This window comes from Schistocerca serialis, chromosome 6 (assembly GCF_023864345.2).
Source record: "Schistocerca serialis cubense isolate TAMUIC-IGC-003099 chromosome 6, iqSchSeri2.2, whole genome shotgun sequence".
Classification (NCBI taxonomy): Eukaryota; Metazoa; Arthropoda; class Insecta; order Orthoptera; family Acrididae; genus Schistocerca; species Schistocerca serialis.
In genome coordinates this window covers 603,138,946-603,166,890 of record NC_064643.1, presented here as the reverse complement: position 1 = coordinate 603,166,890, position 27,945 = coordinate 603,138,946, and the positions used below count along the sequence as shown (strand labels likewise).

The 27,945-nt window shown below is 36.8% G+C and overlaps 1 protein-coding gene across 2 annotated transcripts in view; it reads right to left on the bottom strand.

The window, feature by feature from the left end:
• The window catches only part of LOC126484262 (N-alpha-acetyltransferase 35, NatC auxiliary subunit), a 145,205-nt gene that overhangs the window by 97,506 nt on the left and 19,754 nt on the right, over positions 1 to 27,945 (bottom strand). The window contains exons 2-3 of one of the 2 annotated variants that reach the window (XM_050107683.1): positions 21,988 to 22,085; positions 14,649 to 14,721 (exon numbers count right to left, since the gene is read on the bottom strand). In XM_050107683.1, the coding sequence (XP_049963640.1) occupies positions 14,649 to 14,721; positions 21,988 to 22,020 (106 nt within the window). In that variant the 5' untranslated portion in view covers positions 22,021 to 22,085. The remainder of the gene's footprint in view (positions 1 to 14,648; positions 14,722 to 21,987; positions 22,086 to 27,945) is intronic. The other variant, XM_050107682.1, reaches the window with a different exon arrangement.

The window sequence follows — 27,945 nt, the reverse complement described above, 5'->3', positions numbered from 1 at the left end:
TTACAAAATGCTTCCAGACACTATGGAGTAGCCCTAACAATAATTGATTTGTGGGTGTTCTGAAATGGTTTGTGAACTCATTATAGATTAGATGCATTAAAGGATCCCTCCTCTTCTGAAAGAATATTTAACATGTATAAGCATTTCCACAAATCAATTTTTGACAATATAATATAATTAGATAGATAAAAAAATATACTCATCAAGTGGTGGCAGAAGAACACACACACTACAGAAGGTAAAACTTGTGCAAGCTTTCAGAGCCAGTGGCTCTGAAAGCTTGTGTAAGTATGGCCTTCTTTTGTATAATTATAACCTTCTTTTGTGTGTGTCTCCACTTGCCACCAGTTGGTGACTAGATTTTTTAAATCTATCTAATAACATTACAATTTCTACTTTGGTAGTTTCGTCATTTAATAGTTTAACAATATTTTTGTATTTCAAAGAACTCATCAGCTTGATTTGTGCTGGGGTATGAACTGGGGAACATATTTTTCAACAGTTGACCATTATTCTAAAAGTCTCTCTCCAACTGGTTCTGATGTCAGCCACCTAGAGGAAACATATTTCATAAACCAATGACCGAGAAGTTTCATACTCGATTGTGTTTTTTTCAAAATCTTCCCAACAAGATGTTTGGCCATAAAAAAAATTAGAGAGGAACACAATCATGTCCGAAGCACTTTCACCAAAGTCTGGTAATCCTTTTTTGAATACAATATGGATGATGTGTATGTTACACATGCCAATATCAATCAACTGTTTTCTTCTTAACAGAATAAGAGAATCATTCATAAGACAATTCACAGTTTTGTTAACATTGGATCCATCACAACCCATCATCAATATCTTCGAACAAGAAAGCTGTGCATTATCCAAAACTTCATTTCATTTGGAGTAAAGATCACCCACAGTGGCTTTACCAATGAAGAAAGTGTCTAGACGTCACGTCATATTCATTTATCAAACCAGTATTTAACTAAAGTATGAAGCTCTTTCTTCGAATCTGCATTCACAGTTCTGTTAAAAGGAAGATAGAAATGTGCTCATCCAATACTATCCACCATATTTATTTATTTATTTATTTATTTTTCTGGAGCTAAAGCATCACATACTAAATATCTTGCCTTTGTCTTGAAAGTGTGAACTTAGAAGGAACACTTCCAGGAAACATTGCCTCCAAAGGTTTTTTTCACAAGCTGGACAGGCAGCAAAGTTCTCTCTAATCATTTTCAAATACCGCATTAACTATCCCTGAAGCAGCTTGTTTAGCAGAATGAAGCAGAAATGATGGTGTAGCTCCAAAGGATGAAACTACATCATCATCACTGTTACATCCAGGATTGTCTAAACAGCACATTTTCCCATATTTTAGATGGAAGGAACCCAATTAACCGAAAAAAAAATATAAAGACAGTTACATCAGAGAGAGAGAGAGAGAGAGAGAGAGAGAGAGAGGGAAATAGAGAGAGAGAGAGAGAGAGAGAGAGAGAGAGAGAGAGATTTATAAGTGGGGTGTCTATTAAAATCCTACAGTAAAATTTATTGAGTATTTCCAGATCAAAAGTTTCATGCTGGTATAGGGCTCCACCCTGCCTTCATTCCACTATAGGTCACACCCTGTCTAGGGTCATTCCATGTCAAGTCATCCAGGCCATTACACCCACTATCTAGTTGTGAACTGAGATTTTGTGATTTTGTGTACTGCTTTTGTACCTAATATTATCAACTTTTGCCAATTTTTATTGCCTTATATACATTTTGTTGGTAGCAATTGCTGAAAGTTTGATGCAATGTGTTACTTCAAATCAAACTGTAAAAATTTGAAAATTGGCTGCAGTTTTTAAACAAAGAATGGTATGCTGACAGTTTTTTCCCTGAATATCCTTTCAGACATGTAGTTTCTGAAAGTGTGTTAGAATTGTCCAATTATATTTTTATAAATTAATTTTATTTTATTTTATTGTTACATTAGAAAAAAATATTTTTGACAATAAAGTTTTGTCACACAAAAAAATCAGTTTTGAAAAATTAATGGCACTGGGGAAAAAAATTGTGATATATATATATATATAATAGAGGGAAACATTCCACGTGGGAAAAATATATCTAAAAAGAAAGATGATGAAACTTACCAAACAAAAGCGCTGGCAGGTCGATAGACACACAAACAAACACAAACATACACACAAAATTCTAGCTTTCGCAACCAATGGTTGCCTCGTCAGGAAAGAGGGAAGGAGGGAGGAGGGAAGGAGAAGGAAAGACAAAAGGATAATATCCTTTTGTCTTTCCTTCTCCTTCCCTCTTTCCTGACGAGGCAACCATTGGTTGCGAAAGCTAGAATTTTGTGTGTATGTTTGTGTGTCTATCGACCTGCCAGCGCTTTTGTTTGGTAAGTTTCATCATCTTTCTTTTTTTATATATATATATATATATATATATATATATATATATATATATATATATATATATATATATACTGGAGAGAAGTACGATTACTACTCAAGAAACATTAACAACATAAGTACACATAACAATATCCAAACTGAACAAAAATTGCAATATATGAAACAAAATTACACATTATAAAATATGGGGCAACTAGTACATTACAAGGCTTATGAACACTTTCTCACCTCTGCCATAACCAAATTAACTCAATGTAAAAATACATAGCATTTTGTTTATAATATTTATGCATTTTGTCAAAAGCTAATATTGTCAATATTGTATAAAAAGCTGGTCCTGCAATCTGCATTCTAGTTGATTTGGAACTACACATGTGACGAGACACTTTGACGCTTAGATAATATTTGTTTGTATGAGAAACACTTTTCTTCCACCAACTTTGAGGACTCTTTGCTCAGAGAATAAGTACAGCCTATTGCTGTGGTGAGATCAACTTCACACAGAAGAAGAGAGAAAGAAAGAAACATCATTATGAGGCCAACAGAAGGACGGGAATGGTCCATGAGGATGCATGAACCTTACTGTAACATTTCCTTCACAATTCATCTCCTCAACAATTGCTAAATACCAAGAAGAGTCATATGCACATGCAACACAGCAGTTGCGCTGCACAGTGCATTCTGGCATTAGTGGCGGAAGTGCATCTGAGAAATCATGGGCGATACTAAAATCCGTATCGCAGCTCAGCCTTTTTGCTTCAATCTTGGTTGGTAATATTGGTACAATGTGATGCATAGATCGTGTTCGAGGAATTGTTTCTGCACTTGCGAAGCAATGAGAAAGATAATGTCTGACTTGTACCATTTCACCTTTTAAAACAAAGAGAACTGAAATGTCTTGCAGGTTCTTGCGACAGAATTCAAATACCTGTGAAGCTGTAAGTATTTACTCTTTATAAACTCTTTGCAAACTTGTTTTTGTGACAAGTCTTTTAACAGTGCCACCAATACCATCACAAGGAGATTTGCCATGACTGGTAGTAAAAAAGGACCAGCTGCACTTTATGTTGAAGTTGTGTTCATGGTAGCAGATATTTCTGAAATTCTTACTATTTTTATATTGTGCTGCACAACCATCAGTAAAATATTCTAAATACGCAAGACAAATTTCTGAAAATTCACACTTAACAAAATTCAATACAGTCTTCTGAGTTGGTACACCAAGGCAACATTATATTCTAGGTCATCAGAAACAATACAAATACTTTTAGCATGCAACTGTTTGTCCTTTTTGTAATATATATGGACAGTGTGAAGAGTGCAGCTGTCATTGTTCCAATGGTACCCCTGTACTTCAGCTTGAACAACAAAATTGAGATTTTCCTTCTTCATTTTCAGATAATCAGATTGTGATTGAGAAATAAAAGTGTGTGGGGCAATTTTTTCAATATTCTTAGTGTGTCACAGAATTCTGATAGAGGAGTGATTTTAACACAAAGTCATTCTATCAGTTGATACTAGTTGACTGTACTGAACCATCTCATTAGGATCTTGCTCTTCTATTTCGTTTTCTAAGTGGGTTTGAAGCAATGAACTGGTGGGGCATTTTTCACACAGACGAAGCATACAGGCTCGGTTATTTATATCACAAGTTATTATTTTAATTAGATCTTGGTATGTTTCTTTAATAGAAATGGAATTTAGAGGTAATTTAACATTTTGGTGGTAAATGCATACACACAGTATGTGTTTCTGATGATCCTGCAAGTATACACTATTTTGTCAAAGAGAAGCAAATTTTGAGAATCCTACTTTGTCTTCAGGATACTTTTTTTTATGGAGAGAATCATCATCATCATCATCTTGGACAGTTTCCAGTCTTTGGCCGGGTCTGTCTGGAGCATAGGCCTCTCCATCGTCTTCTGTCTTGCCACCATCTCTCCGTCTTCACCTTGGTCTGGTCTTCTCCTTTCTTCTGGATGCATTCTTCTACTCCTTTCAGCCATCTGTCTCTAGGTCTTCCTCTTGGTCTCCTTCCTTCCAGTTTCATCTCATGTATCCTCCTGGGTACCCTTTTCTCCATTCTCTTAATGTGTCCATACCATCTCAGCCTTGATTTCCCTATTTCCTCCTGTAATGGTTCCACCTTCATTAACTCTCTGAGCCTCTTATTTCTTAACCTGTACATCTTTGTCACTACAATACTGTTTCTCAAGAATTTCATCTCACTAGCTTGTACTTTGCTTTCCTCTCTTCCTTTCATAACCCAGGAATCTGATGCATATGTCATGACAGAGAAAATACAGTTCAGTTAAATTACTTAAAACAAGACGCTTTTGTTTATAGGTATTTTTGCTGGTGTTCACTTTGTCTTTTTTCCTCAGGCATTATTCTTGTGTTTCTGTCATCCAAATAAAAACTCTTTACTTATCATGTGGCAATGTCTTTCCTCTTTTTTGCTTAGCCATCAATAAAATACCCTTCCCCATTAAAAGAGCTCTTGCTTGTCGTACCAAATATACAGAAACCTGAAATTTGGAACTGACTTTTCTGTCGAGACCAAGCTGGCAGCACAAGAGTAAGAAACTGAATTTTTTCACGATTATTTGCATATTCAATTTTCTGTTTGATTTTGTCCATGAGTTCATCATGATGTTTTGCCTTTTCTTCCAGTTCTGTTAAATCACTGTCAGGGATAGTGCTTGCATCACCAGCCAGCTCAACTTGATATGTATAAGAAATTTTAGTTTTCAGAGCCCCAGCTGCTGATCCCAATTTTCGTTTGGCCGCTGCATACTGACTATGTCGAGCAATTGAATGCAGCTTTGTAGGAGATACTCCTAAGCTAGTACTGAGCACAGATTTTTCAGGAGTCTGCACCTTCACATTACTGTCATTTATATAGTCTGTTAATGAGTCGTCACTTGCTTGTTTTTCAGTAATAAGTTTGATACAGGTTGGACACATTTTCTCCCCAGGTATAATCCCAAAGACCCCCATTTTGAAGGTCTTTTGTCTTTTCTAAACTAATTTCATGCAATCCAGATGAAACAGATCATTTTTGGCACCTGAAGGAATCACAGCAATTTTTCTTATGCAGAGAGAATTTTTGCAGGTACCTGTCTTTGTGTTTAACACACACACATGAAACACTTAAATCACAGTGTGAATGACTGTTGCTTCACCATAATAAAAGTTCTTGTTCTTCACTGGTCAGTTCATTCATATAAGTCAGGGCATTATCAAACATATCTTGCAGATACAGTCCAAGAAAACACTGCCTACTTGTACTTTCCAAACTGCTTCAGTCATAAAACCAATATTTGTTGTAAATTATTCAAAAGGTGATTCGTGTAACCTGAAAAGTAATTAAATAATGAAAAATCTTTCTATCCCATTGTTTCATTACAAAAGTATTTCACATTATTATTGTAACATTAGGGGGCTTACTTTTTTTTGGAATGAATAGTTAAAAACTGCAACAATTGAATTTTTAACTAATAACTGACTCTGGATACAACACGTAGTTGCAATAAAACAGTGTTCTTAGATATTATTTGTTCCTAGGGAAATCCAGTGTAACCAACTTCAGCAATTTAGTAGTGACATGGTAGTCATGAATTAGCAACTTCAATATTTCTTTTACAATAATGTTGTTTTTCACACTTTCCATTATGTCTACCAACTGATTCTTTTTATGTGACATAATGGAATATTTATAATTATACTGTAAATTTTTAAAGGGTATCTATGAGGGGGCACTACTTTAAAAAAATTATAATGTCCATGCATGAATTTTGTTTAAAAGAAATTATTTACAATTTTTTCTGAGATGTAGATGATAGATATTCACTACAAGAAGCATAACTATAAAAATATAAACCTTCTTCTTTAACTAAATATACCAAGCTTCCACTGCAAAAGCTGTAAAAACTATTGCATTTTTAAATTATAAAAGAGCTTGTTTATGAAAGCCTGAATTCCTGAATCTATACAACTTCTTTTTATCATAATTGAAAAAGAAACTGACCTGCAACATTTACATTTTGGAAATGTGAATATATCTAGGTAAACTTCCATTACCCAAAATTTCACGGATTTGCGTGACAATGGGTGTCATTTCCTAAAATTTCTGGATGATTTGAGAAGGAATGACCCCCTACACAGCTGCGAACTACCAGGCCACTACAATGTACAAATGTCACCTCCATATTATTATTTTTAGAAAAATTTCTTTTAAAAAACGGCACGGATAACTTAAAAATCACAATTAACCAGATAAGGTCATGAACCACAACCAGACACTGAGAGGGGCAGACACACTCAGAGACTGACACACAGACAGCACTTTGGAAACACTGAAATCAAATACATGTATTTATCATGAAACCTCAAATCTGAAGTTTTGCACAGTTACAATTCTTGCTCATATTAATGGATGAGAACATAATACGAAAAATTATAGGAAATACAGTACAAAGGCTCAGAATGTAGGGAATGTAAGATTGACAAGATCATAGTTTGCATCTGTGTGTGCACGCAACTCTTATAAAACCAAAATAACACACGTGGCAAGGAAGCACCAGACAGAGAATTCCATATCTGTAGGTTTTTTACTGTCAGTTTGTAGCTGCTGTTTGATTAATAATGTGAATTAGAACTTCATTTCAGTCGACAATATGAGTGGTCCTAGCAATATGGATTGTTTCTTCATATGCTCACTTATCTATAATGTGTCTGACAGGTGATTTTTCTTCTTTTTTTTTTTTTTTTTTTTTTTTTTGAGATTTTATATATATTTTTTCTATGACACAACCACATGTGAGTCTTACAGGCTTGGATGCAGCCACCTCATGTGAGTACAAGTGTGAGCTGGTGCTATCTTGGAATGTTGATGAATTGCAGTGTCACTATACACTGGCCGCAGAGCATCTCCATGCACGCAGTAGTCGCGTTGCATCGCTGGCCACCTGCTGGGCAAAACTGTTTCCAAAGCAACTGGTTTCAATGTGGAGTTTAGGTCTTTTGTGGTTCACAATGGATTTGTTCATGGCAAGATGTCAGAGGCAGTTATGACAGGTCAATGAGCAATCATATTATTATAATTTTTTACAGAAATAAAGTGGTGATGGTTAATAAGCCACAGTTTGCGTATTTCTGTGCCACATAGACACAACGCCTGCAATATTCCTTACAAATACCAAAGGCAAGCCCTTGGCCAAGGACACAAAACTCATAATCGCCTTATAGAAGTGGTGTCAGCATGGGGATCAATTACAGAAATCCTACAGACCTGAGGAAATGCAGCAATGTGTAAAGTTCTGAGAACTTCCGGGTTCCTGTCACATATCCATGGTGAAGCAGCAGCAGGATGGATACCATCTGACAACACGGTGTCATCCAATGCTGGAACTCATGTTAGTCTAATCAGATTTGGCTACAATATGAAAGGCAGCGATGGATCTGTAAAACTTTTGCTGTAATGGAGTGATTTTGTTGGTGCACATCAATGTACAGCAGAATCTAACATAAGTAACATGGTCAATCTGCAAACTGTTGTAAACAATTTGAGAAAAGAGATTCAATGTTTAGACACAGTTGAAGTGAGTGCAGTCTTCCACATGACTCGTCAAATGACAGCTCTTGCAGTGCTGGCCCATGAGGAATTCCTCATCATTGCCTTTAGCACTAGTGTTTAGTGGTAAACCCAAGGAAGATGTGAAAGTATTCTTCTGTAAACTTGAAGGGACTGCCTTGTTGGATTCGTGGACCGATTCAGATAGATCAGCAGATCCTAAATTAAGAATTCAGGGAGCCACACAAAATTTCAGTACCACAGAGTCCAGTTGCATGAAGTCAAAAAACTACAATGAATTCAAAGTGACAGTTGTTCAGAGATTCAAGTGGGAAAATGCTATCAGATTCTGCACAGAGCAACTACATGGACTGTGGATGTGAAGAGATGAATCTATCAAGCAGTTTGCCAACGAAGTTAAAAACATTAACACACAAAACATACGAGAATGATAACCACTTTCAGCTGTTTGGAGCCAAAGGTTGTAGGCAAGGAAGCAGGTAAAGCAGTCAGACTGGCACAGTGTAAGACCACTTTAGAAGGAGTTGTTGGCTTCATCAAAGCATTATGACGGCCAAATGATATGCAAAAAGAAGAGTGTCACTTATTCAACACAAATGCAGACTATTACAGATATAACAAGCCTGATCATAAAGATAAAGACTGTAAGGAGAAACTAATTTGCTACAATTGTGGGATGCTGGGCCACATATCGAGAGATTGCCTCAATAAAAGAAAGGGTGATGCGAGCAACAGACGACTTGGATCATTAACCGAGTTTGGGGACATATGTAGCACCACACCATCCCCCCCGCCCAAGACAGTGATTCCTGTTGGCTCCACCAAAAATCAGATCGACAATGAATTTCTGACGGTGCTGTATATCATGGACGACAGATCAAGCTACTGTGTATCATGGACAACAGATCAAGCTACTTACTGATACACGAGCGCAGGTAATACACTGACAAAAGTAGCTACTTACTGATAAAAGAGCACAGACATCACTAATGAATGTGATGTTACATTGACAAAAGGGATAAGTTAAGACCGCCACCACTAAAGGTGCGTGGGTCAAGATGTGTAACTATGGAAAAATTGATATAAAATTATATTTAGGCCAAGAAAAATACACAACAAGAATGCAAGTAGTTTCAAACAATGAAACTTGTTAAGCTGGTGTACTTGGATTTGATTTCTTGCCCGCAAACAGGGCAGAAGTATTTGTCGCAAACAAAAGGAGCAGGTTAGGTTGAAGAAATTATGACCTAAGAAATCATTCTTCACATGGTACTAAAAAGAGCAGCAACACTGACGTCATGGGCTCTATCAACCTGACTGACACATCAGTTCAAACCCTCCGAGTCAATGTAGAAATTAATCAGCCTCAGCGAACTCTTCAGGGAGCAGTAAGAACAATCTATGTTGAAGTCAAGTCACCCTGATGCAATGAAGGCACTCTGTTATCGACCAAACAGTTGGATAAATGTGAGTTACTGGATAAAATGCATTGTTATGATTTCAGAAGTGTAGGCATGGCTACAATGGCGAGACAGAAAGTAGCTAGAGTCCCAATAACAATAACTAACATGAGCCACAAAAACATTATATTGCTATGAGGAGTGAAAGTTGCTGAAATGTTGAGCATAAATAAAAGTGATTACAAATGTCGCAGTTATAAAGCCACACTTTTGGAGTAGTACTGAAAAGTTGCACAACAGGAGTCAAAATTAATAATGAACCAAAGAATAAGATTTGGCAGAAGATAGAACATTTAACAGTTCAAGAGCAGAAGATTTTAGCACTTGTTTTATTGGAGTATGCAGATGTTTTCTGAGAACATTCATATTTACCTGTTACTCATCTGGATCAGCATTGTATACATATTAGAAATGCAGCACCAGTCATTCAGAAACCTTACAGAATACTATTCAGTCAAAAAGAGCTGGTAGAATAAATAGTTAAAGGACAACTGGAAGCCGGAATTATAGAACCAAGACATCCTGCAGATCTGCTATGGTGTTCACTGTCATCACTGTTAAAAAGAAATCTGTTTACGGAGAACCACAGGTCCATTTTTGCATGGACTACATAGCTCTGAATGCAGTAACCACACTAGACATTTAGCCCTTACCAAACCTGGTAGAAACTCTGAATTCCTTGGGAAGGCATCAAATTTTTCTGGTTTGTGATCTAACAAGTGGATATCATCAGCTGACAGTGCATCCAAAGGAAAGATCGAGCAAAAACTTCATTTGTTACAACAGGAGTGAATAAATACTTGCTATGGCATTTGGACTTTGCAATGTGCCAGCCACCTTTCAGCATCTAATTTATTCAGTTTTACGAGGGCTCACACTAACACAAGCTCTTGTATACCTTGATGGCGTAATAATTTTCGGTAGAAACATAAAACAGCATACTGAGTGACTTCAAGTCATTTTTGAGTGTATAAGAAATGCAAGTCTGCCTTTGTCAAAAGATAAATGTCACTTTGCACAAAGTCAAGTGAACTACCTTAGATATGTTAACCAGCAGATGCATCCGTCGTGATCCAAAATAAATTGAAGCGGTCAAGAACTTCCCCGAGAGACAGAATTTAAAGGAATTACAATCGTTCTTGGGATTAGCAAATTTCTGTAGGCATCTCATAGACAGTTGTGCAAATATAGCATGTCCAATGACATGGCTACTTAAGACAGGAACTACATTCAATAGGTCAACAGAACGCACAAAGGCAATGGATGAACTTAAAACAGCCCTAACCACAGCTCCAGTGTTACTCGATCCTGGTTTCAGCAAGCTCTTCATTCTTTCAATAGATGCTTCAAATTTTGCTCTTGGTGCTATTTTGTATTAAAAAAATTGATGGCCATGAACGCTCAATACAATTTGCTTCCAGACAGTTCAACAAAGCAGAATGTAGTTATACTACAACAGAAAAGGAGCTTTGTGTTTTGGTTTTTGGTATAATACGTAACAGATGTTTTTTGACAGGAAGAGAAATCACAGTGATTACAGACAATGCCGCACTTAAATTGCTATTGAGCTTAAAGTAACTAAGTTCCAGACTAACAAGGTGTGCTTTGAGACTGAGTGAGTTTCAGTTTAAAGTTATTCATTGACTTGGCAAACTACACATACATGCTGACATGATGAGACAAAATATACGTGTTTATGTTAAGAGTAAGTCATGAAGAAGAGTTAAAAGCAGCTCAAGAGGAAGATCAAAAACGCAAAATCTGGAAAAAGTTCAACGTTTTGTCAAGATAGATGGATTGCTGTACAAAGTCGCTTGTAAAGGAAACTATTCTGGAGAGCTTAGAGGGCAAATCATGACGAAACTGTTATCTGAATATAGTATGGCAAAAAAGCAACAAACATCAAAATGGCTGAGGTATACTGGCAGCCAAGTTGTAAAGCAGATGTTTTTGAGTTTCTTTCACTATGTAATTATTGTAACAAATGGAACAATTTGGGGAAAACTAAGGCAGCATTACTAGAACTGCCAGAGACTAGTGAACCGTTCGAAAGAGTAGGATCTGATGTCGTCGGACCTTTGCCTAAGACCAAAGATGGAAATAAATACCATACTATTGACCATATTAGATCATTTCTCCAGATATCTTCTCACGATACCAATAGTTGATCGAAGTTCCAAGACCATAGCTAAAGTTCTTTGTAAAAGAGTTGATTCTCAAGTTTATATCACCATTATAAGCATAATCAGTGACTAAGAATCAAATTTAACGAGTGAACTACTTAAACAGACTTGTAAGCTAATGCAAATAACACAACTAAGAATTACACACCCTGAATGAAATGGATGCACTGAGCGAGTTCACAGAACTACATAAGCAGCAAGCATGCGTAGACACATTCAGAGTACCAGGTAGAAGGACTGGTGGCACACGTAAACACATTCAGAGCACACAGGGACAGGTACAAAGGCACGCGCGTTAACATGTCCAGAGCAGTTAAAGGGTTAAAGAAGAGTCAGGTCAAAAAGCTTAAGAAGTTTTAATGGGCCGTATCAGATCTTAGAGGTGTTGTCACCAGTTACTCTTAATCTCCAACTAGCTTTCCACTTGATTGTCTTCATATCAATCATGCAAAACCATTTCTGAGTGACTTTCTATAGCATCGCGAGATGACGATGAGGATCAGCTCAGGGGCTGACCAACTGTTCTTAAATCCAGGAAATGAGCAGCACAGGGCTGCAGTCCAGACTTTGAGGCCGAAACATCGTGATACACCCAGCGACCCAGTCCCAGACGCCCCTAAAATCTTCGTAGAGGTATGCAGTGTGAGTGAGTGCAAATAATATGTAACTGTATTGTGCAAATATAGACTGAACTATTACATAAAGTGAGCAAGTGTAACATTTTATTCCACAGGTTACTGCAAGAGATACATTTGTATTATATTCATTGTTTAACTTTATAATGTTTAGAACAGATTAACCATGTTTACTGTAATTCTAATTTTTGCTATGTCAATGTGTTCCTTTAATACTACAGTAACAGTGCCACAGACAGCAGATGTCTTGTTTGAACTACAACTGGACATGGTAGTTTCAACGGATAATCTAAGCTCGTATTGAAATAAAACCCAAGAGAGATTCAACAATAATTCAGTTCTTTTAAGAAGCAAATTGATTTAATTCATTCAGTCAAGAATAATGTCACAGCTTTGGAAATGGAATGTCTTAGTATAACAACTGGATTACCACCAAAATGCAGGTGGAGGCCACATTTGCTACTTATGAAAAAGAGATTAACTGTTTCTTAAATCTTCTGCCACACAACACATTGATTAGGTGCAAACATGGCTGGTTTCATTTTTGAATAAGTGTCCTTTGTACTGTGTTTGGTAATTTAACCAGCCAAGATATAATGGACGTTAGAGACAAAATTTTAGCCCTTGAGCAACAGTCTAGTATGACTTCAATTAAACTATCTAGTGAAATAATTGTATTAATAAATACACAAAAAACCATTACTAATCACACAGTTTTATTGAACAAATTGTAAAGCAATTTATTATACATTTCAACATAATTTGTGGTGAGATGAATGCAACCATCCACGAGTTGTTTGAAGGATTAAATCCTGCAAGTGCTCACTTAATCTGAACACTGCTTTTGAGAATTACTGACAGTCTATCAAATGCTAGAAATGATGCTCTTAATTTAAGAACAGCTCTTGAAACTAGTTAAAATGCTTCCTCAAGTAGTGTACTATTGGATCCAGACCAATCCCTACAGACTGCATAAACTTTATACTTACCCTGTCATGTGGCAACAAGCAGGCCTTCATGTTATGAATCAGCTAGAAAATGATTTACTGATCAGCAAGGATCAAAGATTTATCTCTTAATGAGTGCGATCTGTATACATGGAAACCTAGTCATGAGTTAATTTGCCCAGAATCAGCAGTATTTTTAGATAGTAGAGTGCACAGCTGTGAGAAAGAATTGTTTATGAATAATTCTCGGAGAGATGATTGTCTTAGGAATTGAATGTACCTGTATCAGCCATTTCTTAAACAATTTTCTGAAGGTATAATTTACTCTTTTAATTCGACTCTCAATTCACATTTAGATGTACAACTTCTGGCACTCCGGACCAACCTTTTACACTCAAATTAAATGGTAATAGATTGATTTTAAATGCCAATCAAAGTGTTTTATCATGTGATCTGTTTGATATCCCCTCTGTATTGTCAACTACTTTTCATGCAGCTGGAAAGCTTCCATTAATGACAATGTTACCAGTTTACTATGACAAATCATACATACCATTCTCTGTCAAATTTTCCCAAGGATAATGATTTAATTATCGATATCCAAGAAAATGTAATGATTACTAACAATGAGCTAAATTATTTCATTTTAACAGAAAACAAGATTACGTCTTTTAAATCTCTAAGTAATGTTAACTCATACTTAACTATCAGTATTTAGGGCCACTTTACCCGGTTGGATAACAGGAGTAGGATAGGGACACACAAGTCACCAAAGTGGTGTCCACAACTTCCACCAGGCCACTGAGCCACACAAAATTATCATTATACAGAAGACAACAGTAGGTAGAGGGTGAGGTTCTGTAGACCAATTTAAAACAACAACCGAAACAAAGACTGAAAGGGTACTGAGCCATCTGATCACAGATGCAACCACATTTAGGATCTTTCAACAATTAATATATTTCTTACTTTGTTGAAACTGTAACTACAAAACATTTAATCACATTCAGACAATTTTATAAAAATTTTGACCTATGTGATCTTTTTCATATGTTTTACATATTATTTCAATTTTGTGAAACTTCTGACATCCTCAGATTTGTCAAATGTCTTCATGTTTTTAGTGACTTCACATCACTCAGATAACATTCCCAATACAGACATCAAAAATGACTCTTTGGTGCACAAGGCTATTAACACAGCTATGACTGAAAGCCTTTTAGCAGCATTTTCTAATTTTTCAATCAACCTGTCACATAAAACTTTATTGCCTACAAACTTTTTTTTTTTTTCGCTATCACATAAATCTTTTTTAAAAAAGCCGTGGCATTAAAATGACTTTAAAGACCAAAACTGAAAAATAGTAACCAGGACCGACAAATCTGAAAAATATGGACTTTTACCGATTTTACTGACCATTTTTCATCCCTGGAAATGCTGTTTCAGTGGCAGAGACAATAAGAGATTGGCATGTCCATGTGCACCTCTCCTGTAACATGTGTAAATAGTGCAATAAGAACACATGCCTTTAATATTTACAAAGAATAGTTCTTCACCTGCATATTTCACTGCAGACACTAAATGTGTTTGCAAATGTCAATAATCACATGTTACACCTAGCATGCTTCCACCAGAACACCACATAATATATTCTGATTTCTTGCAGTAGAAAATCCTGTTCATATTTTGGTGGTATCACTCCAAGCCACACACGAGACATCAGCATTTGCGTCTTTAATATGGCCTAATATGTGGTACATAGGTAGCTGAAGTAGGTTGTGGCAGGTGAGTTTACATAGCTCAAGCACAACACGGAAACTGTTTTTTGACGTTCTCAATGGTCAATAGTCTTGTGTACGAGTAAGGTTGGGCTGCTTAATTTTTTAAGGGTGGATATTTTGCTGCATTTGCAGTTCAACCTGAAATCAGAGACAACAACACTATCTGTATGTTGCCACAAGGTACTTCTCAATTGGATTAACTCTGACACACAGCTCTTTGCTCATGGGATAAATACTATAGCAACAACCAATCAGAGAATGAGTTTGGTCATGAATTCTTTTTCTTTTTTTTAAGTGTTGTCACAATTATCTTCAGTATCTTGCCATCATCACTTGAGTCTGTAATGTAACTGTGATGTGTTTTCACTGTGTACTTTATTTCTACATCTACATCTACTTTCACAGTCTGCAAGCCGCCATATGGTGCATAGCGGAGAGTATCTTGTACTACTGCTAGTCAGTAATTTTCTGTTTCCCTCACAATGGAGTGAGGGAAAAACAACTGTTTGCTTCCATACGATCCCTGATTTCTCTTATTATGTCTTTGCAATTGTTAAGTGAGATGTACATCAGTGGCAGTAGAATCGTTCTGCAGTTAGTAGCAAACACTGGTTCTCTAAACTTTCTCGAGAATGATTTACAAAAAGAGCAACTTCTTCCCTCCATTTAAGTTCATAAAGTATTTCTGTAACACTTATTTATCAATCAAATCTATCGGTAATAAAACTAGAAGCACACTCCGAATTCCTCGACATTTACCTTTAATACAACCTTTTGAGGATCCCAAAGACTCAAAGCAATACCAAGGATGGGTCGCCTTGGAAGTGTTGTGTATGCAGTCTCCTTTATAGATGACTAACACTTCCCTAAAATTCTCCCATTAAACCTAACACGACACTCACCTTCTCTACAACTGTCCTAACTTGCTCATTCCACTTCACGTCGCTTTGTAACATTATGCTCAGACACTTAATCGATGTGACTGTGTTAAGCAGCACACCACTAATACTGTATTTAAATATTACAGGATATGTTTACTACTGATCTGCATTAAACTACATTTTTACACATTTAGAGCAAGCCTTCCTGTTGACTTTTTGTCTTTGCAATGTATATTGGAGAGGGGAAAGGGAGAGAGAGGGTGGATAAAATTCTATTAATGAAATAGTCGATCCAAATCTCTGGTATACTTTATGACATAATTTACAACAGCATAACGTGATACGAAAGCTCACATAAAAGTAATCCTTTCATTCAGTACGGTTGTAACTAAATAGAAGCATTTCCTTTCAGTTATTGTTGCGTGCAATATGTACGTATAAAACATTACTTATTTTGGAACATAGGAAGTACTTACAATGGGAGGGAATGGATCTCACCGATTTGACTCAAAGTGTGTGAGTGGAAGAAGGTAGGTGATCCTTCCAAGTACCTACAATACCTCACCTGAGTAGAATAGTTATTTATAATATTTATATATATTTTTTAAAAAATCAATTTATATGTGTTAAATTAATCTATTCAGTTTTGTTTCAATTACTTTAATTTAATTAATACATTTAAACAGGAATTGTTTCAAATGACATTTTTGATGCTTTGTGTTTTCAACAATTTTCTGATATAGTGAAATGGCATATATAGTTATGGCATATATAGTTAGTCTTGTGACGTGTCGGTGGCGATCTTCCATTAAAAATTATTATTATTATTATTATTATTATTATTGGAAAATGAAAATGTACCATGAATTTTCTACCACTGAAGTGAATGGAGAACACATCAAAACTGCAACTTTTCTTAATGAAGATAAAAAAAAAAGGCGTCATGAATTTTCATGTCATTGCTAACTATCTTCATAAATAAAAATGTAAATGTTTGTTTGTTAAAGATCATCTATCTCAAAAGCGTCTTCACCGACTGCTTTGAAATATTGACATGACCTTGCACTCATACAAGGTTATTTCTAAATACCTACTGCAGCACCATAAAGTGCATAAATATATATAATATATAAAGGGCTATGTTGTTACCAAAAACCTCAAATCTTGAAACTGAAAGTTCTTTCCAGTTCCTTTTAAATTCTGACACAACATTGCATTCAAATATGTGTGTATATAAAAACTCATGCATATTTGAATTCAACATTCTGTCAAATTTCAAAAGCATCATTGAAGAACTTTCAGAGATTTAAGATTTTAAACAAATGATCATTTACATTTTTATTTATATAAAGGTAAATGTTCGTTCATTCAAAATCTTACATCTATGGAAGTTCTTCACCAACTGCTTCAAAATTTTGACACAATGTTGCATTCTAATAAGCACATGTTTTTATATACCTGTTTCTTAATATACGTAACATATAAATAAATATGGGGCAATGTACAGTTACACACACACACACACACACACACACACACACACACACACACACACACACACAGGGGGAGGGAGGGAGGGAGGGGGAGGGGTGGGGAAGGGGAAGGGGAGGGGGAGGGTGAGGGGGAGGGGGGAAGGGGGGGGAGGGGGGGGAGGGAGAGAGAGAGAGAGAGAGAGAGAGAGAGAGAGAGAGAGACCAAGGCCAAGGAAAAGGGCAAAAGGGAATGGACAAAATGGTGGAACTAGAAATAACAAAATTGTATTCATCAACTCGAAACATGGGAAAGGTGTCTGGATGCATGAGGATGTTATGAACAAATGATGAGGACAATATTACAACAATGGACAATGACAGTTGCATTCTCATATTTGTCAGGCAAATTACACTTTATTACTAGTGACATCGGGGTAACATATTTCAAATGTAAATATTCAATAAGGCACTGAAAAATCACCAAATTCATCAGCAAAAATAATGTAGCATGTTTGGAAGAAACAGAGGAAGCAGCAAATAGATTATATAATTAACACTGACTAGACTGGAAGCCAGTATGATATGAATAAACAAACATATAACAAGGCACTGGATTACAATGGTGCAGAGACTGTTTTGGTGAGAAACCACCCTGTCTTGCACAGTGCAGTACAGTTTAGCCACTTCAGGGAAACTGCTACCCCTTGTATTCAAGAGCTTGCCAGTATATTCAGTCAAGTTGCTGCTACCATCAAGAAATTAGAAGAAGAACATGAGAATGTTGTTGTTACTTGCTCCAAGTCAGGGAAACAACAAAAGAGCTTTATGTAAAATTCTTGTAAACAACACTAAAACCATAAATTGCTAACAACAAATTCCTTCTATTGGTGGATTCATGGGGTGGCCAAGAAGATTTGTCATTGTATGATGAGACATTCATCAATGAAGATGGCAAAGCAACATGTAATATTACGATCATTCCACCCACATGTACTCTTCTTGGTCAACGCTTTGGTGTATATTTCCACTGCCAAGCCAAAAATCTAATTAAAAAACTGTAAAGTGCTCCTGCATTGCTGCTACAACAACAACTATTGTCAAGAGAAGATTACATTACAATACATTCTATTGCACTGCATCAAACCAGTGCTCCTATTTTCACCCTAGTGATTTTATATGCTTGGTATGCATAAAAATTGATAGGGCAGGCCTGGAAAACCGTGGCTCACAAGACACACCCTCTATTGAGCACTCCCTCTTCATCTCTAGTCACGTGGCATATCCACGGCCTTGCCGCAGCCTATGGTTTGCTTGTTTAACTGCAATTGAGTGGGACAGCTTCTCTTGAACTGTTTCCTCAATGTATAGGCTTTTGCACCTTCACTGGCTTTCCAACTTCGAAGAGGCATAACTGTTTTGCTACTCCTCTTGGACTTGGTGTTTTGTTCAGATTTTTTCTCCTTATTATTGTGCTATTGGTCAGATTGTCATTTTCGTTATTACTGTGATTATTATTCTAGTTTTCATTTTGGTTGGTGCTATCGTTATTTTTCTAGAACGATTCTTAAGAATGTCGGGGGACAAAAAAAAAAGAATACTGAAAACAGTGTTTTCAATGAGTGGGAGATTAAGTACATTTTTGTACACAATTTTGATGGAAGACCCCAATGTCTGACACACAAAAAATGCTTAAAATAAAGCAAAGGTAGTAATTTGGATCAAACTTTTACTCCATGTGCATCGCACGGGTGTCACTCCTATGACGAACAATGTGCTTTAGCAGATAAGTTGGAGGGGGGGGGGGGGGGGAGAAAAAAAAAAAAAAGAGGTACAAGGGATGCCTGAATCACCACGTATTATACACAAGTTTAACTGTGTCATATGTGGTATGCTTAAAATTAGAAAAAGCACAGAAATGCTTCAGTGATGGAGTACTAGTGAAAGAATGTCCAACAGAAATGGCCAAAGTATTGGGTTGTGACAATGGCACTGAACATTTAAAAAAAAGATACTGTGTCATATAGCACTGCCATAAGCCGAAATCTCCATAGGGGATATAGCATAAAAAGGAAACTAAACAATTTATTGCATTTTTTATTAATGATCGAATGTCATTTCCCTAGTTGCTGCAAACTGAAACAGAAATACAAGTAAGTACATTTTTTCAAGGTTTAAATCCAATACTGATGAAGTCTGTAATCAGTTTCATAGTTGTGTTAAAGATTGTAAGTCTCTAGAACCAGATACCACTTTCTTTAATAAACTACTGGATGTCTGTCTCGGCAGTGTTGAAACTGATCTTCAAGGAGAAGTGTTCAGTTTACAAAATGATCCATTCATGCTATCAAAAACAGAAAGAGATGCTGCAATTTTTGAAGTAATGCCACAAGATCACTAACCAAAACCTGAAAACTTAGCCATTAAAATAAAACCTTTTTTTGATTCAGCATACATTTGTGAATACATTTTCTTCAATGAAGTACATTGAATCTGCTCTGTGTTATGCAGTGACCACTGATTTGGTGGAACATAATCTTCGTTCCACTACAATCCACAATGTAACTGACATTGCAGAGCTCAAGCCTAAGTTCAAGAAAACTGACCTAAATATTAAAATATCTCATTAATAGAAGTACAAGTGTTTAGAGATAAATAACCAAGAAAAATGAAAGTTTTAGTAGTTTATGTCTTATGAAGTTTATGTTGTCAGGCCATGATGGCACTGTTCAAGTAGAGCTCGAGGATGAAGTACTTGCTGAAGGCGAAGGTCTTGTGAGCCACATCTTGACAGGTCTATTCTAGGAACTTTAAAGGGTCCTCTACCTGCTCCTACTTACGTAGTTTGAGCCAAATTGGTAAGACCCATCTTCCTGCACCCACTACTAGTTAGAAATAAAAAAGGAAAAATCTATCTGTTTCAAACTGTTTATTGTCTTCTATTAGGCAATGTACTGAATATAAACATCTCCAAAAAGTAAAAATTGTATTTAAAATGTTTTGGATTAAAATTTATTATTCATGATTCAGATATCTGCTACTTGTTTGAAACAATATGACTAGTTTCATTGAAAATGTTCCGGCGTAACATCAAGCACCAGCACATCGGCCCAGAACATAACTGCAGAGAAGGCTACAAGGTGACATCAGCCAACAGAACACTGACTAGGACTGCACCACGACAGGAGTGTCACCTATAGGAAGAGAATATAAGTCTCACTCCAGCTAGCCTCAACCACACTAGATGAGTCACACTAGAAGACACACACTAGGAGAGCCGCACTTGAAGACAAATCGTCATCCTAACTCTTCAGTAGTGACTTATGTTTTGCTTGCATGGAAATTGTATGTATCAAAGGACATTGATTATTCGCATGTCACCATTTGCTTGGGACTCATCACTGTAAGACGGCAAAGTTAAGTACTGCCAATTCAATTTATTGTAATAAACTCCATTAATTACATTTGCTTGAATATTGTCTAGATATCCGAGAAAACAGCTTCCTAGGCACCCTATATTAGAGGAGTGTGCAGGATCCTACAGAAAACACGTTATTTAAAGAAAAAAAATCACAAAATTACAACTTGCATAGCATGTTTCCTTTACAGAACAGAATGTTTAAAGCCAGGATAAATGGTGGCCTTAATAGTGGTAAGGCTATTACAATACTGCAATGCAAAATGAATGCTGAATGTTAACAGGGCACGATGATTCTAATCAGTATAGAAATGCACAACTGTTGGAGCCAAAGCTAAGCAGCGAAACAGGTTAAAAGTGAACTGACAACATTACCCATTTCCATGCTCAATTGACTGTCATAAATTATGTTATTATAACCCACATATACTGATAAGTGGTGCCACTGACAGCAATACGCAAGGTGAAGTTAGTGCAGTTTTGGTCACATAGTCTACAGCCAGGTGCTGACAGGTATGAGGATTACCATACCATTAATTCGACAAGTCATGCTTGCAAAAATAGTAACATGATTTTTTTTTTACTGAATAATGAAACAATTGGTAGAAGCCAACCAAGGTGAGATTCAGTTTGGACTCTGGGGAAACACAGGAACACGTGAAGCAGTATTTCAGATTATGAGGTTATCAAAGATGTAATACAATGAGTGGAAGGTTACCTATAACTTGGACAGAAGTTGCACACGTATACAAGACTCAAAGAACATGAAATGGAGGCAGTAACTGAAAAGAGAGTGGGACAGGATTGCCACCTATACCCCTTGTTATTCAATCCGTACATAGAGGGCACAGTGAAGGACACTGAGATTAAATTAGAAATAGAATTATAGTTTAGGGAGGGAAAAAAAAGAAAAAGAAAAAAAAACACATTACGGAAAGGCACTGACATTGTAATCCTGCGAGACAGCAGGTGGCTTGAAAAATCAGCACACCAGAGTGGATAGTATCCTCAAAAGTAGTTACAAAATGAATACCAACCAAAGTAAAACAAGTGTAATGGAGTGAGGTCAAAGTAAATGCTGAGGGGTTCAAGTTATGAAAGTGGACAGAAAAAGTAGGGACAAGTTTTATCATTTTGGCAGTAAAATAACTGATAATGGCAGAAGTAAACAGAACTTGCAAAACTGACTGAGTCATTTGCCCTTACCTTTAACAGCTTTGAAGAATTCCTCAGTAACATCTACCCAGTTGTAGTGAATAAATGGCAAAGGATGGCTAGGAATCGGTTCTGTGCCAACTCCAAAGCTGTAACATAAAATTAAGTAACATAAGATTTAAAAAGATTTGCATATAAGTTGGAGATACATTACGCAAGTCACCTGGTACTCTGATGCCACAATACTTGGTCTAAGTGTTGGGAATGGTTAAATTAAATTCTAAAGGGTCATTTTACTCCATCTGTACCAATTTCCATGAGCCATGTGAGTAAATGTACCTACTTATGTGCCGCCACTTTGATATAGCTGGTTCAAATTATGGTGGTAAGCAAATTTTCCTTGCCTGTATTTGATTGGCAAGAGGAAGAGAGACTGTGGCTTAATATTCCTAATCAGCAATACTAATGTTTTGCATTAAACTTAAAACCACTCCACAATCTTACGTGGAGTGAGGGCAACTAAAACTGTTGATGATGTTCCATTCATTAGAAAAGGATGATAAGCTTGGCCAAAGCTAGCTATTCTAATGCTGTCAGAGGTTGGGATCATTCCACTGGATTCTCTTGCATCATTTGGAAGTTAATATTGATGGAGTCGTGGTGTTATGTATGATGGAGTGCAATTAAATACGAGTATGATTCTGTTAGGGGGCAAAATATAAAAACTTGTGTGTTTGGGAGGGACAAATAGGTCAGATTTCTCCACCACACCTTCATATAAGAGTATGTGAGCTGATTTTGCCTAGCAAGGACTTTGTTAACTATGTCATGTATGTGCACACAGCACTTTCCCCTTACAGTCTCACTCGAGCCTCCGACAGCTGACATCTCATGATGGAATCCAGTGCAACACAGCCTCCTAGATAAGATGTCATTTGAATTCCCATTCATAAAACCAAATTTGAGGACTAGTGCCTCAATGCTAACAGAAACAGCAGATTATCACACCAACACCTGCATATGCAAATGCAATGTAAGGCTGCATCTGTAAAAGTATATTCACAGTTAAATTTACACTGATGCAGACAACAAAACAGATCCATCAGCCACTGAACACATACAGTCTTCCCAGTTATAGCTATAGCATTCCCTCAATCATAACAGGAGGAGGAGGCTCCATGCATGATAAAAACACACACACACACACAACAGAATAAAAGCTACATGATTAAAAAACTTCCACAGCCTTTGATATAAATGATGGAGGTATGGAGATAGAAGCACTATGTAACAAAACCATCTATTTTTCCTAGTTCTGCCTGAGCTCTGTCAGAACCACCTCTTCCACAAAGGGAGAAAGTGATTAAGGAAGACAGTACTTTGTACTTCAGTGGAATATGAATAGTTAGATGGTTTATATAGAAGAGAGACAATTTAAGTCCTATGACTCCCCTTTGTTAAGGTATATAAGCTTTATAGGAAGGCTGATTTCAGTAGTGAAAGGTCGGAGACTGGAGTTGCTATGTTTGTGAATGACTTTTATGACTTCTCATCTATCATGTTAAATATTTGACAACACGTTATAGCTGTATCGGTTTATGTTCCAGCTATAACAATAGCTCCTCATGAATACATTAACAGTGTTCCCAAAGAAATTAATGCACACAATGTGCTTTGGGTTTCCTCTAACATCTGCCCCTAGAGCCAAATTTAGAGCACCAGCTTCTATTTAACTTCTTGTATCTCCTAAATATGGATAATACTGCACAATTCAGGGACAAATTGGGATCCATCTCTGGCACAAACCTTGCAATATGTTCACCTGCCCATGGGAAGTGGTAAGTAATTTTCATTCCAGTGACTACCTCCATATCTCAATCCACTTAGCAGTGAGTGAGTGAGTGACTGGGTTAGTCCCATGTTCTGTGGATCATTTGCACAATTAATCTTAATGGTGTGGAATGAGTCATTTTACATTCACATTACACATTAAAATATATAATTTTCTTTTTTTAGTTAATAATTCCTACACATTACAAAATTAGAAATTCTTCTACATTATAGAAGGAGTTGTCAGGAGAAACTGTTGTCAGTTTCTTTTCAAATTAAACTTCGGTATCTGTCAGTCATTTTACATCACTGGGTAAGCAATCAACAATTTTGGAATACTTACTTCTTAAAAATATGTCTACCTGATGATTGTGGGTGAGCACCACATGATATTCTTACAGCATGTTTTTGATCAATGCTCACTTTCCTTCTTAAAGCTGAGTTACACCAGAACATTATTCCATATGACATTATTAAATGAAAATATGTAAATTAAGTCAAGTTACTGATTTGTCTATCCTCAAGATTTGCAATGATCTGAAGTGCAAATGTGGTTGAACCAGGTTGTGTTAGGAGTTTGAAAATGTGTTTTTTTCCTGTTCAAATTCTCATCAATGTGAACACCTAAAATTTTTGACACTTCCGCCTTAGCTACTATTTCCTCATCATGTGTTATGCTTATCATTGATGTAGTACCTCTAAATATGCAGAAATAAATAAGTTGTCTTTTTGATACCATTCACAGAAAATGGCTCAATAATACTTTTAAGGGCATTATTTATCATTTCTTGTCTTGCTAGGATTGATAACAATACTAAGGTCATCCACAAAAAGAACAAATTCTGCTTGTATGTTAGATGGAAGATCGTTTACATACGGGGTGATTCACAAAGATATGCAAATATTTTAATATATTATTCTGCAAGTGAAACTAAAGAAAAAAGTTCATATAAACATAGGTCCACAAATGTTTAGTTACAGCTAATGAAAAATTTTGCCTGAAATTTAGCAACTTTGCTAATGTGAAGCCATCGAGAAACTGTATGAGGTTAAAGTAAAGAATGATTTCTATTTATTTTGTTGTTATTGGTCTGGCGAATCTAACAAAAGATGTCCCAGACGTGCATCTGCAGTAGTTTTCCAGAACATCCAGAGAAGCAAAGAAGTAATTTCATAAAATTTTTAATTTATTAACTACTTGACCCAATTTGTTTTTTAAAGTCCAGACAATTGCACGATGTTTTCAACAGAAGTTGTAGAGATTTTAATTTTGGAAAAATGATGGTAATAACATCAACTGAAACTGTATGAATGTATCAGATAATCTGCTTTTATTAATACCATAGTACATGTGAATTCACGTTAAATCAGAAAAAACAAAGCTCTGTGTTAAGGAAGTTGTACAGTGTACATACAATTTTACAATACAATCACAATAAATGTTCAAAAATGTCCGCACCGAGTTCAATGCATTTAGCTGCACGTCTATGAACATATTTTGTTGCTCATTTCAGTTTCACAGAGTTGTTCTTAATTTTGTCTTTGCTTCTCTGGATGTTCTAGAAAACTACTGCAGATACACATCTGGGACATGTTTTATTAGATTCACCAGATCATCAACAACAAAATAAATGGAAATCATGTTCTCCTTTAACCTCGTACAGTTTTCCAATGGCTTCATATTAGCGAAGTTGCTACAAATCCAGGCAAAATCTCTTACTAGCCATAATTAAACAATTGCAGACCTACATTTATATGAACTTTTTTCTTTAGTTTTACTTGTAGAATAACATATTAAAATATTTGCATATCTTCGTGAATCACTCTGTATATGAGAAACATAGTGGACCTAAGACAGGGCCTTGTGGAAGCCCTTAAGTGATTTCTCCCCAGGTGAAAAATCTCCCCTGCTTAAATGACTGAATTATTAAGTACAACTTTTTCCATTCTTTTAGTTAGGTATTACACTATCCATTGCTTTGTTACAATATCAATTCCATACATTCTCAGTTTATCCAGGAGAATATTGTGATTCACATAGTCAAACGAGCTATATACACTATGTTATTAAAAGTATCCGGACACCTGGCTGAAAATGAGTTACAGGTTCGTGGCACCCCTCCATCGGTAATGCTGAAATTCAATATGGCGCTGGCCCACCCTTAGCCTTGATGACAGCTTCCACTCTCGCAGGCACACATTCAATCAAGTGCAGGAAGGTTTATTGCGGAATGGCAGCCCATTCGCCATGGAGTGCTGCACTGAGGAGAGGTATCGATGTCAGTCGATGAGGCCTGGCACGAAGTTGGCATTCCAAAACATCCCAAAGGTGTTCTATAGGATTTATGTCAGGACTCTGTGCAGTCCAGTCCATTACAGGGATGTTATTGTCGTGTAGCCACTCCACCACAGACCGTGCATAATGAACAGGTGCTTGATCATGTTGAAAGATGCAATCACCATCCCTGAATTGCTCTTCAACAATGGGAAGCAAGAAGGTGCTTTAACATCAATGTAGGCTTGTGCTGAGATAGTGCCACGCAAAACAACGATGGGTGAAAGGCCCATCCATGAAAAACGTGACCACACCACAACACCACATCCTCCAAATGTTGACACTACAAATGCTGGCACATGACGTTCACCAGGCATTCGCCATACCCACACCCTATCATCAGCTCATCACATTGTGTACCACGATTCGTCACTCCACACAATGTTTTTCCACTGTTCAATCATCGAATGGTTATGCTTCTTACAAATCAAAGTTTTCTCACCTCCCGCCTAACTGTCGTAGTAATTGCAGTGCATCCTGATGCAGTTTGGAATTCCTGTGTGATGGTCTGAATAGATGTCTACCTATTACACATTATGACCTTCTTCAACTGTCGGCAGTCTCTGTCAGTCAACAGACAAGGTCGGCCTGTACACTTTTGTGCTTTACGTATCCCTTCACATTTCCACTTCACTATTACATCGGAAACTGTGGACCTAGGGATGTTTAGGAGTGTGGAAATCCCACGTAGTGATGTATGACACAAGTGACACCCAATTGCCTGATCATGTTCGAAGTCTGTGAGTTCCCGGACTGCCCCATTCTGCTCTCTCATGATGCCTAATGACTACTGATGTCGCCGATATGGAGTACCTGGCAGTAGGTGGCAGCACAATGCACCTAATATGAAAAACGCATGTTTTTGGGGTGTCCAGATACTTTTGATTACATAGTGTAGGAACAAAAAATACCAATGGGTGCTATTTTATTATTCAGTGCTTGCAAAATTTGGTGAGAGAATGTATAAATGGCATTCTCAGTCGAACAACTCTTCTAAAATCCAAACTATGATTTACTGAGAATATAAATGTTGCTTAGGTGGGATGTTGTTCTGGAATAGATGACGAACCCAGAAATTTTGGAAAATAGTGCCAGTAGTCAAACGGACCAGTAGTTTTAAAACCTCTCCTTTCACCTTTCTTACAGCAAGTTCTGACACTGGCGTATTTCAATCTCTCTGGAAGAATACCTGTAGTAAAGCTGTGAGGATGGGTAGCTCAGATGGTACAGCACTTGCCCACGAAAGTCAAAGGTCCCGAGTTCGAGTCTCGGTCCAACACACAGTTTTAATCTGCCAGAAAGTTTCAGACTTCACTATTAAGTTTGTTGTCAGAGTATTGATTTCTCACACAATGTGTATGTTCCTTGATTTTTTAATAACTTTTCTCAGCAACTAGGAGTAGTTTCCATAGCGTGCAACTAGGGCAGGATCTAAGAAAGAGAAAGAGAGAGAAAGAGACAGAGACTGATACAGAGTTAGAGAGAGAGAGAGAGAGAGAGAGAGAGACGTGTGGAACAGTAACTGGCATGTGTATGGAGGAACAGGAAGGCAGCACTGCAAAGACTCAGTAGTAGTTCATCTGTAAGGGATATAACAGCACTTCAGATAGCTGGAGATAAATCCAAGCAGATGTTCAAAGGAGCAAAAGCATGTCATGTAATAAATTCCTGTACCTATAAACCACTCCACTTCCTCAGACAAAGTACTGATATCAATAGACAATTTCTGGGAGAGGATGAACACATCAGCTCACTGTGTTATGAAGCTGCGAGAAGGAAGACACCAAATGTAATAGCAAACAAAACAGGTGCGACAAAACAGATGTGGCAATTGGAATCAGCTC